We start from the raw sequence: 14,425 nt of genomic DNA, 5'->3' as shown, positions 1-14,425 counted from the left end.
ACTCTACTGAGGGCGACATAGTGAGAGTCTGCCTCAAAAAAGAAAAAAAATAATAAAAATAAAAAAGACTGGGTGCAGTGGCTCACACCTGTAGTCCTAGCACTTGGGAGGTCAAGGCGGGTGGATTGCCTGAGCTCATGGGTTCAATACCAGCCTGAGGCAGAGTGAGACCTCGTCTCTAAAAATAGCCGGGTGTTGTGGTGGGCACCTGTAGTCCCACTTACTTGGGAGGCCGAGGCAAGAGAATCTCTTAAGCCCAAGAGTTTGAGGTTGCTGTGAGCTGTGACACCACACCACTCTGTCTCTAAAAAAAAAAAAAAAAATCATCTGAGCTGAGTTTGGTTTTCAGTGTTTAGTCATGAAGACTATAAATTTGAACAACTGTCCATGGTTTGTGATTTTAAAATCAAATTTATGACATACAACATAGTCTTTAGAAAAACAGTTGTTAATACTCAGGGATAATGCAGCAGCTTACAGCCAAAATGTTAGGGTTTGTGAGATGGAGAATTCCGGTTAAATCAGCCAAAGTGGTGTCCTCAGTTGTAAGTTAGGTTTACTTAGCTGTGAATCTCAGCATAACGTTTTAAAGTTTTTTGCCCAGACACCTGGATGCAGTGACTTGCATCTGTAATTTCAGTGCTTGGGGAAGCTGATGTGGGAGGATGGGTTGAGATCGGGAATTTGTGGTTACGAAGAGCTGTGATCGTGACACTGCACTCCAGCCTAGGTGACAGAGCTAGACCCTGTCTAAAAAAAAAAAAAAAAAAACAACTCTTGTCAAGATGTGACTCCCTGTCTGTGATACAATACAGCTTTCATTTTGTGAAGGCCCATGTTGTATAACTACAAAGAGCAAAGTTTGGCGTTCGTGAGAGGATATGATGGCCAAAGATACAGCTGCTCTTCGAGAAAGATAATTACTAACCATATGAAGTTGGAATCATTTTAAAGATTAATTTTGTGGCTTCTGGGGTGGCGTCTGTGGCTCAGTGGGCAGGGCGCCGGCCCCATATACCCAGGGTGGCAGGTTTGAATGCAGCCCCAGCAAAACTGCAACAACAACAGAAACAAAAACAAATTCTGTGGCTTCTTTGAGAATATCATGGTTTCTTGTATATTTTATTTGTGAAAACTGAGGAAGCAAATATTAGTAAGTCTTTGGGGCACGGGCCAGCTTACGCCCATGTTTATTAGAAAGATAAAGAAATGCTACTTAACTCACAGACCTGAATCGTTTTATCTAAAGAAAACACCACCTATATTTAAAACTTAACAGATGCCAGTTGGGCCCGTTTCCCCTCAAAGTCTGTTACAGTTGTCTTACTTTTCAATTGAACAAGAACTGTGGAAGCCCCGAACCCTCCCAGTACATTGTGACGGTCCCAAGGCTTACTGTGGCACAGCCTTTTGGGTCCTGTGGTGCGCTGTCAGAACCACCCTGGGTTAGCCCCGGTGTGGGACACCATCTCCTTAAGTTCTCTAGAAAAGCCTCATTCCACAGGCTTGCACAGAAAATGAGGACTTTGTTGAAGATTGCCACAACACAAGTGACTCAAAGGATATCCTCGGGGTCACCAGCCTTAAAAATCTGTTTGCCACCCTGAGACATCTTGGAGGAAAGCTCTTCTTCCCCTCTTCCTCCTCTGTGGGTGTGTTGCTTCCCATTTAAGAGCAAATAAACAAGTTATTCTCGTTTTGTTGCTCAGCAGCCCCCTCCCCTCATTGGCACTTGCCACCTCCTTCAGGTGCAGGTGCATTGGGCGCTGGCAGCCCTCTTCCGGAAAAGCCTTCCCCTATGAGCAGAGCACAGGGGAGTAGAAACATCTCCATCTCCCTGGGAGTTGAAGAAATTTATAAAACACTTAGTAACACCCTGTTAGTCTGGTCTGTGCAAGACATCTGAAACTTAGTTATGTTTTGGACCTATTCCCCCCATGCGGTCATAAATTAGAAAAGAAACACAAGTGTTCCTGTGTTTTTAATTCCCAAATCATTACTTTTTTTAAACGGCAAATGCATTGTCCCGAAGGAAGAAAATAGTTTTATATCTGCAGAGAAATTCCTATTGTCTTGGGACTTTTGGTGCTTCTGAGTGACCGACTGGCAGTAGGTTGCAGGTGTGGTGAAGTGCTGTCTGCAGCCATGGTCTTCAGCCAAAGGTGGGGGGCCATGTCACGGCCACTTCTCTTGGGGTACAGAATTTAAAGCAGCACTGAGCAGCGTGGGTGGGTAGCTACAAGCTGAGGACAGAGCTCAGGAAGGAGAGAAAGGCCCGGCTGACCCAAGTCCCTGAAGAGGGAGGGGCGGGGCCCCACTCCCAAAAAAAGAAACACAGGAAAAAGGGTTTGGGAATCACTGTGACTTTTGCCAGGAGAATTTGTCAGTTATAAAAAAGAAAGGAAATAATCCAAATAGAGTTGTTCAGTGGCTCTGAATAGAAAGATCTGGATCTGAGAATCACGGAGCAGTCGTGTTTGTGGTGAGCAGTAATGCTCGTGGCCCAGGCCAGAAGATGTTCCTGGGCCACACTGTGGGAATATTGAGTATGAGTTCATTAGGGAGTGATCAGGGACACTAGAGTTCTGTGACTCTGAGTCCAGGAATGAGGAAACATGATGTAAGTTTGAGAAATGGAATAGTATAGAATTTATTTGGGTGGAACAGCAATTAACAAATAAATTACAGCAGCGATGACCCTCCCCGGAAGAATTCTTTAGGAGGATGTGGGTTTCTACCAACTCTTGTTCAGCCGCCCCAATTAGCTAAGGCCCCTGGGATGCCCCCCCATCTCCTCCTCTCCCCCAACTGCTAGGGCAGTGCCTTGGGTTTTGCGATGTGTCTCTCAAAGCCAAGAGGTTGAAGCTAAGAACATGGGCTCCGAGGCACACATGTGTGGGCTATATTTCATGGGGCGGCATATAGCTTGTACTCAGAGATGATGTCATTTTTAGCCATATGAGTTTGCTCAGAAGGAAGGTACCACGCTCTTCCAGTAAATCTAAGAATAACAACTTCACTATCTACTGCAGCCAAGTTGGGACTGAGCCTCAGAGCTGAGGTGCTGTGGTTTCCTTTAATCACCTTTCTTTAGGACCATGGAATTGTTTTCTTTCTCTTGGGGTAAAAGGGGGGCAGTGGTATGTACTCATTCAAAGTACTAGAAAAATGATTTCAGGTTTTGAAACCTAATTTGCCACTCTAAGTGTATAAGAAATTAATTCAAGGGCTGTGGGCTATGATGCCACAGTGCTTTATCCAGGGCAATAGCTTGAGACTCTGTCTCAGAAAAGAAAAGAAAAGAAATTAATTCAAGGGGAAAGGAAAAATAAGCAACTTATGATTGTTACTTCTCTAGCACATATGTCCTTCATCCTGAGATGTCTTCTGTCAGTATATTTTCATTTTGAACACATTGCTTTGGTGAAGGATCTGTTATTTTTTAAAAAATGCATGAAGCTGCTATATTGGAATCTGGTTTTAATCAGCGTTCATCAATCTTTAAGATTCATTGGATACATTTTATATTTCAGATATATATTTGCCTAAGCATTCAGGCTTTTAAAATTTACATGATTTTCTTAAAACCTGAGTAAAATATTTCACATTTCTTTGCTTTTATATTATTAACTTCTTCATGTAGAGATTGAATTAAAAATGAGTAACGCCCCAGAAAAAGACAAGATGAAAATTCTGATTGTTGTGTCTGCACCTTAAGCTGCAAAAAGACCTTTGGTGACTTCATTTTATCCTGAGTGGAGAGATTTTCTCAGGCTGTGGAATGTGAGCCTGGGAGGGAACCTCAGGGGTCAGAGTGCACCCCCTAATATCGCAGAGATATCTTTGTAGGTACACGTGGTTTCAAATGTTCACTGTCAGTGGGACAAACTGGATTCCCATGGGAAATGTTTTTTCTACAGGGTCAAAACCGCTTCAGTATAGTTCTGAAATCACTTCTGATCTCAAACTTGATAGCTTCTACTGCCTGGCTATGTATATTCTTGGCAAAGTGTCAGTAAACTTAAGATACTCATTTTGTATCCATTGGCAGTAAAATAAACAGCAACAACAAAAAAAAAAACTAACAAAGTAACAAAAATCTGTTATGAGTAGTTCCTAGAAACTCACAAGTAGCCGGCTGACTTGTGAATTATTGTGAATTATTTATTTATTTATTTACTTATTTTTTTTGCAGTTTTTCGCCAGGGCTGGGCTTGAACGCTCCACTTCTGGCATATGGGGCCCGTGCCCTACTCCTTTGAGCCACAGGCGCCGCCCTTGTGAATTTTTAAATTAGAACACCGAGACCAACCTTGTAAAAGTGACTTACTATGTAAAACGGAAGGAAATCCAGACATGAGCCACAAGGTGGATGAACCTTGAGGACGTGATGCCAAGTGAAGTAGGTCAGTCACAGAGACAAATACTCTGTGGTCCTACCACACTCAGTGCAGAGTTGTGAAGTTCACAGAGGAGGTGCAGTGGCGGTTGCCAGGTGCAGGGGAGCAGGGAATGGAAAGTCGGTTGTTTAATGGCTATAGGGTTTGGGAAGAAGAAAAAGTTCTGAGATGAGGCCGGGCATGGTGGCTCATGCCTGTAATCCCAGCACTCTGGGAGGCTGAGGCGGGTGGATTGCTTGAGCTCAGGAGTTTGAGATCCGCCTGAGCAAGAGTGAGACCCAGTTTGTGCTAAAAACAGAAAAACTAATGGCCAGGCACAGTGGCTCATGTCTGTAATCCTAGCACTTGGGAGGCCAGGCGGGTGGATTGCCTGAGCTCACAGGTTCGAGACCAACCTGAGCCAAAGCAAGACCTTGTCTCTAAAAAAAATAGCTGGGTGTTGTGGTGGGTGCTTGTAGTCCTAGCTACTTGGGAGGCTGAGGCAAGAGAATCGCTTGAGCCCAAGTGTTTGAGGTTGCTGTGAGCCCTGACACCAGGGCACTCTACCGAGGGCAACAAAGTAAGAGTCTGTCTCAAAAGAAAAAAAAAAGAAAGTTGGGTGTTGTGAGGGGCACCTGTAGTCCCAGCTACTTGGGAGGCTGAGGCAAGAGGGTGTCTTGAGCCCAAGAGTTTGAGGTTGCTGTGAGCTATGATGACACCACGTACTCTGCTAAGGGTGAATGAGTGAGACTTTGTCTCTAAGGAAAAAAAAAAAGTTCTACAGACGGAGGGCGGTGACAGCTGCCCAACAGTGTGAGCGGGCTTAATGTCACAGAGCTGGACAATTACAAAGGGTTGAGATGCTAGATTTTATGTGTTTGTAACTACAGTTTTTAAAAAAGGTGAATTACTGTGGCTAGAGGGCCTGCTGCTCCGTGGAGACTGCGGTGGTGCCCGGCTGCTGAGGACCCAGTCTGCCTGCGTGAGGGTCTCCCTGAAAGGACTTCTCACCCTCACATGTTGGTCTTCCTTCTCCTCTGGTAGATGGGTAGGCAGTTGGTTCTTTCTCCGGATCTGGGTGGGACACTGCCGCCTGTCCCTGGGGAGTACAATCTTCTCCCCACCCTCTCAGCTCCCTTCCCCCCTGGCACTATTTCCACACACCCGGAATGAAGCACCAGGAGTTGGCTCCAGGCTTTCTGGGGCAGGCCAGTGACCAGGAGGAGAGGCATTACTAGAAAGCTTGTTCCTGGGAGAAACCCCTGTCACTGGGCTTTCAATTTCTGTAGCATTTTAGTAGCCTGTGTCAAAATAAAGTACAGGTAAATGCTAAACTAGACGATCCCTTGCCTGGAGGTGGGGGTATCGTCTGCCTGTAGTTCTGGAAGGCGAGTGAGAAGAGAAGGAAGATGGTTGATGCGGGTTAGAAATCCAGAGGTGGACAGCTGCGTGCTGTCTCACCAGTGTCGGGCTCAGCCTGTCCCCCAGGATGTCCTGAGATGATCGAGCTGCCCATGCTGTCCCCTACTGCAGCCACTGCCACCGCGGCCAGTAAGTACTTGAAATGTGGCAATCGTGACTGAAGAACTAAACGTTCTATATTGTTTAAATTCAGCAGCTGCCTTGTTGGAGAGCATAGCTCCAGCTCCTTACAGCCTGAGGATTCTGGAGCTTGGTTTGGTTCTGCAAAGACTCGGGGAAGGCACATCTGCTTAGGATTAGACCAAGGATAATTCTAGAGTTTATAATGTCGACAATCAGACTCCCTAAAACCTTGGCAGAAGTACCCTTACACCATGAATTAATTGTTTGATCAGCAAATTGATTTAATTAGTGATTAATAATTGAGCACCTACAATAGGGCAGACACTGTGTTTATAAATGGGCATGTTCCAGGCTGTGGAATATTATTTAGCAGTAAAGGGAAATGAGTCATTGAACCATGAGAAGGCAAGGAAGAAACTTAACCGTGTGTTACTAGGAAAGGAAGCCAATTTGAAAGGCTACGTGCTGATTACAATCTGTGGCACTTAGGAAAAACCAAAACTGGAGAGAGTAAAAAAAGTCAGTGGTTGCCAGGGTTGGGAGGAAGAGGATGAATACCAGAACACAGGGGATGTTTTTGTTTTTTGAGACACAGAGTCTGACGCTGTTGCCCCAGGCTGGAGTGCAATGGTATCATCATAGCTCACAGCTACCTCAAACTTCTGGGCTCATGCGATCCTCCTGCCTTAGCCTCCCAAGTAGCCGGGACTACAAGTGCCCTCCACAACAACTGGCTAATTTTTCTATTTTTAGTAGAGATGGGATCTTGCTCTTGCTCAGATTGGTCTTGAACTCCTGAGCTTGATTGATCTTCCTGCCTTGGCCTCCCAGAGTGCCGGGATGACAGGCCTGAGCCACCGTGCAAGGCCAGGATTTTTAGGGCAGTGAGAATACTTTGTAAAGTGCTATAATGGTGGACACACCCTATCATTGTACATTTTTCCAAGCCCACAGAATGTACAACAGCTAGAGTGGCCCTGATGTAAACTATAGACTCTGAGTGATCAGGACGTGTCATTATGGGCTCATCAGTTTAACAAAGGGACCCTCTGTGGGGCTGGTTGGTAACAGGCTCTGTGTCTGTCTGTCTGTCGGCAGGGGGCGTGTGAGAAATCTATGTAACCTTCCACTCAGTTTTACTATGAACTTTAAAACTGCTCTAAAAAATAAAGTCCGTTAGGGGCGGCGCCTGTGGCTCAGTCGGTAAGGCGCCGGCCCCATATACTGAGGGTGGCGGGTTCAAACCCGGCCCCGGCCAAACTGCAACCAAAAAATAGCCGGGCGTTGTGGCGGGCGCCTGTAGTCCCAGCTACTCGGGAGGCTGAGGCAAGAGAATCGCTTAAGCCCAGGAGTTGGAGGTTGCTGTGAGCTGTGTGAGACCATGGCACTCTACCAAGGGCCATAAAGTGAGACTCTGTCTCTACAAAAAAAAAAAAAAAAAAAAAAAAAAATAAAGTCCGTTAATTTTAAAAAGGAGGATATTGCAGTGAACAGAACCAACAGGATTCCTACCCTAATGGGGCTCAGGGCCCACCAGGGAAGACGAGGCCTGAACAGACAAACACAAGTGTGGACAGAAGCATGTCCAGGGGAGGTCTTGGCTCATCAGTAGGAGGGAGTCTTTGTAGGGAGGTGTCGGGTGGGGGTGGGGGGTACAGTCATTTCATCACATTTTTTCGGCACGGACACTTCCAGTCTTAGGATCCTAGAATCTGATGGGACTTTTCCATCTTTTTCTTGGCATCTCTTCTCAGTAGAATCCCCAGTGCCTCGATGTGGTGACTGAACTTGTGAAGGTGGGAAACTCTTTGTTTTACCTTCAAGGAAGGTTTCGAGGAAGAGGAGGGTGTAGGAAAGTTGGGAAGAGAGAGCTCCCTGGGACAGCGGGGCAGGCTCAGGGCTGTGGAGCTGCAGCCCTCAGGGACCCACAGGTGCCTGAGGCAGACCTGCAGGCTGTAATGGCCTGACCTGAGCTGAGCAGGCTGAGTGAGTCCACCCCTGCAACCTTGACTGTCCCTTGGCCATGGTCCCTGAGCCTGGTGGCCCCCACACAGGGTGCCCTTGGCTACTTGACTCCGTGAATATCCAGTGAGCAATCCCCCATTGCTCACAGCCACAGGGACACTTGGCTGCCCTGGCTCATCTCCACAGCCCGTACCCGCCCCTTCAGGGCCCAGCTGCCCCAAAGACTCCACGCCTAGGCGGAGGAGTGGGAGGAGAGTGGGAAAGGGAGCCTCCGTGTGGGGCTTCTCCAATCCACAAAAGTATGGATACCTCTGATCCAGCAACTAAGTTTGAAGTACTTGATGTTTTTTAAAAGCTTGTTCACTGGCTAAGATATTCTCCTGCAGGGACCTTGAGTGATGGACCGGGAGGCTCAGGGATGCTCCTTGGGAACTCTCTGCCTGGCTTCTATGTTAGTGAGAACCTGCTTTCTGGGAAAATCCCAGCAGAGCTGTGGGACTGGACAAGACCTACGTCCTCCTCCCAAAGCCCTGCTCTGAACCTGAGGGCCACCCAGCAGGGCCCACAGCCAACTCCAGGGTCCGTGTGGTCATCCTCATGGGCGGAGACATCCCTGTGTGAGCTTTCTCACGGCTGGAGGGGGCCACCCAACCGTTTTCAGCTGTCACCACCAGCCAGGAAGGCCTCTTCCCCACGCTAGACTTGAAGACGTATCAAGAACGCTGTCCACCTGAGCTCTGTGGCTGGAACACCCCCACGCCCACCCCCCTGTAGCCGGCAGCCATGAGGCACGGGGTGGGGGTGGGTGTAGGCGGGGGCTCTAGAGAACTTTCCCGAGTCAGGATCTGGCTCCAGGACAGCAGCTGCCTTTAAAGAAAGGAATAGAGAGTGCTGGCAGAGCAAAGCCTTCCTTACACCAGTGTGTAGTTACTAGGGGTTAAGGCCCCGGGCTAGGCACATGAGCCCCGTGGTTTGCTCCCCTGTCCTGGTCAGCCTCACCAGTGAGGGTTCCCTGTGGGGTGTCATCTGCTGGCAATGAACAAAACCCAGCCAAGAGCAAACACATTTTTGAATTCAGTCTTAAATACTCAGAGGAATCAAGTTTTTCAGAGATTACACATTTTTCTAGCATTAGCTCTACATGAGTATGCAAAATAATGAAGTAGAATTATTCCTTCTCTTGGTACTTCTCATGGACCACACAGAGGACTCTTCTGGGAGGTGGGGGGCGGGGTCAGGGAGATGCTCGGGTGTGAGTTTGCTGAGTGGGGGGTCGACTGCTTTCTCGCCCAGCCTTTAGAGCCTTCTGGAACATCTCTGGGTAGGGCCACTTCCTCGAATTTAAGGCAGTTGCCAGACAATCAGCGCTTCTGTGTGCTGGGAGGGCCATGGAGGGTGCGGTGAGGACATGTGGGTTTAAATCCCAGCCCTGCCACTTCTTGGCAGTTGGAACTTGGACAAGTCACTTACCCTCCATTTTCTCACTTGTGAAAGGGAAAAATATAAATAGTGGGGCCATGATGGGATGGGGTGGGGATTAGGGGCATGACGTTTGTCCCTGTCACCCACCCCCACCCCCAGAAGCCCTCGCTTTTCCATTTTACTCATTGAGTTTTTGTTTAGTTTTTCTTGCAAAAGTTCCCCCTTGGGAGTTGGCAGAGCCTTGGAACCTCTGAGGATGAGGCCCAGGCACACATATTTTTTTCACAGTTCCCTGGGTGACTCTGTCCGCCCAGGTCGAGAAACTCTGCCCCCAAAGTCCAAGGCAAACAGGGACAGGCTCTGGCTGTCAGCAGGGACATCTCATCTGCCCACAGAGTAGATCTTTACAAATCACATTTGTCATGGATTTGACCTTCGAAAATGTTGAAAGTCCCTTGCATGTAGTGATTTGTGACTTCCCTGGGGTGGAGCCCCTGACTGGCTGAGCCCCTGGAGCTGGTGGGTCTGGCTCCCCTGAGGAAGCCACACAAAGCCTATTCCTTTCTGGGAATTGGTCCCTAAACAAGGCCAGCTGCTAGCTAGTGCTGGTGTGCAAAACAAGAGAAAGTGAAGAGGTTCAAGGGAACGATGGTTCCAAGCCAGAAGTTGGAATCTGGGGTGTGGCCGTGAGCAAGGGCAGCTGGGGAGCCGAGCTCCTGGCTCCGTCCCTCAGGAGCGCCCAGGGTTCTGGGTTGTCGCCGTCCGTTGTAGGCCTCTGGTCTGTCCCAGCATCATGGGACACACAAGTTCCACAGTGCTTTCGGATGCCTCCAGTTCCGCCATTGGCAGAATGGACCAGGGCATCTTCCTAAAAGGCTCTGAACGTGGATAGTGCGGGGTGCCATCCTCCACAGGCTCATGGCCTGCTACCCTTGCAGCATCAGGGAAAGAGACACGTGAGAAAACACGTGATGTCATGGGAGACAAGGTGGATGGGGAATTCCTTTAAAACACGAAACAAAACAACCCTGAGATACACCTGAAAAAAATCCCCACAAACCTGTGAATCATAGAACAGAAGTTTGTTGGTGAAACAAAAAGCTCAGGTTGGGACCAGAAAAGTGTCCACATCAATCTCTGGAATTGTGGGTGGAGATTCTCTCTCCCCTGCCATGGAGGGGAGCTGGGGGCAGGTGGAAAGATGCGGGGAGCCCCAGGCTTCCTGAGGCTCAGCTGATTTTGGCTGAGCCCCAGGTCTAGAGCTGGACTGAGGAGATCCCTGACCCCTCCAGGACCCCCGGAGTGAGCAGGCAGGGCCCTGTAGCCCTGGATCTTCTTTATTTGGGTCTAACCCTGGGAGGTGCTCGTAACAGCCGCCAATAAAGAGAGATGCCTTCCCTCCCATCTGCAGGTATCGGGTGAACTTCAGACCCAGGTACGTCACTCGGTACAAGACAGTGACGCAGCTGGAATGGAGGTGCTGCCCTGGCTTTAGAGGGGGAGACTGCCAAGAAGGTCCCAGAGACCCTGTAAAGACCCCCCGCCCCACGCCCGCTCGGCCTCGAAACAATATGAAGAAGGCCACAGGTAACTGCTTATTTGTGCTACGCGGTTACACGCAGCCACCTTTAGTGTTTCCAGTGCTCCTTCAAATAATAGAGATGCGATTTACAATGGTGAGCTTTTCAAGTTCTTCAAATAACACACATATGTGCTTGCAGTAGACATATGTGGCAGACAAATTTGTTTGCAGGAGCAGAAGCAACTGGAAGACAAATTTTCTTGCAAGCTGATTGCTCTGGGAGGGCCAGCTTGCGAGAGCCAAGCCTTAAAAATCCAAGCAGGGAATGCTCAGGGCTTCAGATCTGGGTAGCCTGGAGGCGCAGATAAAGAGATTCCAGTGTAATGATGTTGGTTTTTACTTAGCCCCATAATTCTGAATTTAAAGGAGTCAAAATTGTTTTTTAAAAAATAGATAAATAGAATCACTCTCGTTCCGTGTGGTTTTATATATTTACAAAGCTAACTCCTAAGTCAGAATTCCACCTGTTGTTCACCTTTGCTTTTAAGTATAAGAGAATGACTTTTATTGATAAAAACTTGTTGGCATTCTGCCTCCGTGTCAGGTCATCGTCTTTTTGAGTCGAGTCACGATATATGCAGCCTAGGTTTTCTCATGAATTTTGGTGTTTACATTACCTTTAATGATTACATATTTCTGTGAGGTGTTTTCAATTTTGAAACTGAAAATGTCTTCCAACACTGTCCATAAAACAGATTTTTAGATCATTTTGTTACAAGATGAATGCATGTTAATTAATGAACATTTATGAGACGTAGGAAAAATATTTAAGGACACATCATTTCACTTCCAAATGGGAAATACTATTAACGTTTCATTATAGAACATTACTCTCTTCCCTATATCTGCATTTACATTTCGTTAAAAGTTCATTCATCCAGCTCAAAGATATTTACTGAGTTTCTACAGAAGGTGCCAAAATATATATACACATTTTCAAGAAGAGAAAAAAACTGTATTTAAATCATAATATTCAATATATACTGACAATAAAAGATGACTACCAGTCATGTTCGACTTCTGTAATTACAAGAGATGCTCAGAGTGGGCGCCGGCAGCGGCCAGACACTTCTGATTACCGCAAACGAGTGAAAGGTAATACCTACATAACATCTCTCGAAGTGTGGATACATTTTTTTGGGCGCCCCTGGTAGATCTGGCAGGCTCTACACGAGGGAGTTGGGATAAGTGAGAAAAAAGGCAGACACAAGCCCCACCTGACGGAAAACAAGCATGAGACAGTCGTTGCAGTAAATCGTACCAGGACTATGATGGGGGATCCTGAGGTGGGGGCTCCTGGATCACAGTAGTTTAGTTTAGTTTAATTTTATCAAAGTTTAAACATATATGTAAAATTTAATAACTTTATAAGGACTCACAGGAACACGGCCACCCATCCCCCCACCTTTATCCCTTCCCTATGGTGCTGAAGTGCTTTAAATGTCTTTTTTTCCTTTTTTTGCCTTAAACTCTCTATATGAATCTTTTATTTATTTATTATTTTTTTTTCTTTTTTGAGACAGAGTCTCAAGCTGTCGCCCTGGGTAGAGTGCTGTGGCGTCACAGCTCACAGCAACCTCCAACTCTTGGGCTCAAGCAGTTCTCTTGCCTCAGCCTCCCAGTAGCCAGGACTCCAGGCACCCGCCATGACGCCCAGCTATTTCTTTTGGTTGTAGCTGTCATTGTTGTTTGGCAGGCCCGGGCTGGATTCGAACGGGCCAGCTCCAGTGTATGTGGTTGGCACCTTAGCTGCTTGAGCCACAGGCACTGAGCCTATATGAGTTTTTTAGAACTTACCTCTGCACGTCTCCCAGGCCCTTATCACGGGTGGTGAGGATTTACCACCCTTCACCCCCTCGGCAGCACACCCTTCTGGACCCCCGTCCTTTGCTGACAGACCACATTCTTACTTATTCAGAGTAATAACTTTGCAGATGATGTTTGTGGCTGTTTCTTTCCTATACAGCTATTTGGTTTCTTAGAGTTAATAATTGTCTTTATATTTTTCCTTTGCTAGGTTTACTATGTTGTTATCTCCATTTCAACCCAAATTCATCACCAATTGTTTGAGACAGAGTCTCACTTTGTCGCCCTCAGTAGACACAGCTCACAGCCGTGGTGTCACAGCTCACAGCAACCTCAAACTCTTGAGCTCAAGAGATTCTCTTGCCTCAGCCTCTCAAGTAGCTGGGACTACAGGCGCCCCAGCTATTTTTAGACACGGGTGTCTCACTCTGGCTCAGGCTGGTCTCGAACCTGTGAACTCAGGCAATCCACCCTCCTCAGCCTTCCAGAGTGCTGGGATTCCAGGCATGAGCCACCATACCTGGCCTTATCACCTGTTATTTAAATGTCCCCTCCTTTGGTTCAGATATGGCAGTTTCACCCTGTCTGTTTTGTTTTGTTTTTTTGAGACAGAGTCTCACCGTGTCATCCTGGGTAGAGTGCCGTAGCGTCATAGCTCACAGCAACCTCAAATTCCTGGGTTCAAGCAATCCTCCTGCCTCAGCCTCCCAAGTAACTAGGACTACAGGCTCCTGCCACCACACCCGACTAATTTTTCTATTTTTAGTAGGCCGGGGTCTTACTCTTGCCTCAGGCTGGTCTCAACCTGAGCTCAAGCGATCCTCCTACCTTGGCCTCCCAGAGTGCTAAGATTATTGGTGTGATCCACTGCCAGCCTCAGTTTCATCTTCTTTTTGATTTTTTTTGCAGTTTTTTTTGGCCAGGGCTGGGTTTGAACCTGCCACTTCCGGCATATGGAGCCAGTGCCCTAATCCTTTGAGCCAGACGCACCGCCCCCTCGCCCCCACTTTTTTTTTTTGAGACAAGAGTGTCAAGCTGTCCCCCTGGGTAGAGTGCCATGGCGTCACAGTTCACAGCAACCTCAAACTCTTGGGCTTAAGTGATCCTCTTGCCTCAGCCTCCCAAGTAGCTGGAACTACAGGTGCCCACCACAACGCCTGGTTATTTTTTTCTTGTAGTTGTCATTGTTGTCTTAGCAGGCCTGGGCCGGGTTCAAACCTGCCAGCCTTGATGTATGTGGCTGGCGCCCTACCCACTGAGCTACGGGTGCCGCCTCAGTTTCATCTTCTTTTTTTTTTTTTTTTTTGAGACAGAGTCTCACTATGTTGCCCTTGGTAGAGTGCTGTGGCATCACAGCTCACAGCAACCTCAAACTCTTGGGCTTAAGCGATTCTCTTGCCTCAGCCTCCCAGGTACCTGGGACTACAGGCACCCGCCACAACACCTGGCTATTTTTTGGCTGTATTTGTTGTTGTTTGGCAGGCCCTGGCTGGATTTGAACCTGCCAGCTGTGGTGTATGTAGCTGGCACCCTAACTGCTGAACTACATGCGCCGAACCCAGTTTCATCTTCTTAAAAGAAATCTGCCCTGAGCCTTCCCACTTGCCCCAACTGTAGTGGCCACTCACCTTCCCCTGTTGGAGTCCCTGTTTCCAGGGTCCCCTGCTCCCTCTGTCTTGGTTTATTCTCTTGTTTTTGTTGAGTCAATCTGTCAATAGCTTCAAAT

General features: G+C 47.6%; 1 protein-coding gene across 2 annotated transcripts in view; it reads left to right on the top strand.

The window, feature by feature from the left end:
• EMILIN2 (elastin microfibril interfacer 2) overlaps positions 1-14,425 on the top strand; it is a 56,666-nt gene that overhangs the window by 16,392 nt on the left and 25,849 nt on the right. Inside the window, exon 5 of one of the 2 annotated variants that reach the window (XM_053571842.1) lies at positions 10,723-10,898. The exons of the other annotated variant lie outside the window; for it this stretch is intronic. Within the exon in view, the coding sequence (XP_053427817.1) occupies positions 10,723-10,898 (176 nt within the window). The remainder of the gene's footprint in view (positions 1-10,722; positions 10,899-14,425) is intronic. 2 annotated transcript variants of the gene reach the window in all.

This window comes from Nycticebus coucang, chromosome 19 (assembly GCF_027406575.1).
Source record: "Nycticebus coucang isolate mNycCou1 chromosome 19, mNycCou1.pri, whole genome shotgun sequence".
Taxonomy (NCBI): domain Eukaryota; kingdom Metazoa; phylum Chordata; class Mammalia; order Primates; family Lorisidae; genus Nycticebus; species Nycticebus coucang.
This window is presented reverse-complemented; position numbering and strand designations above follow the sequence as displayed.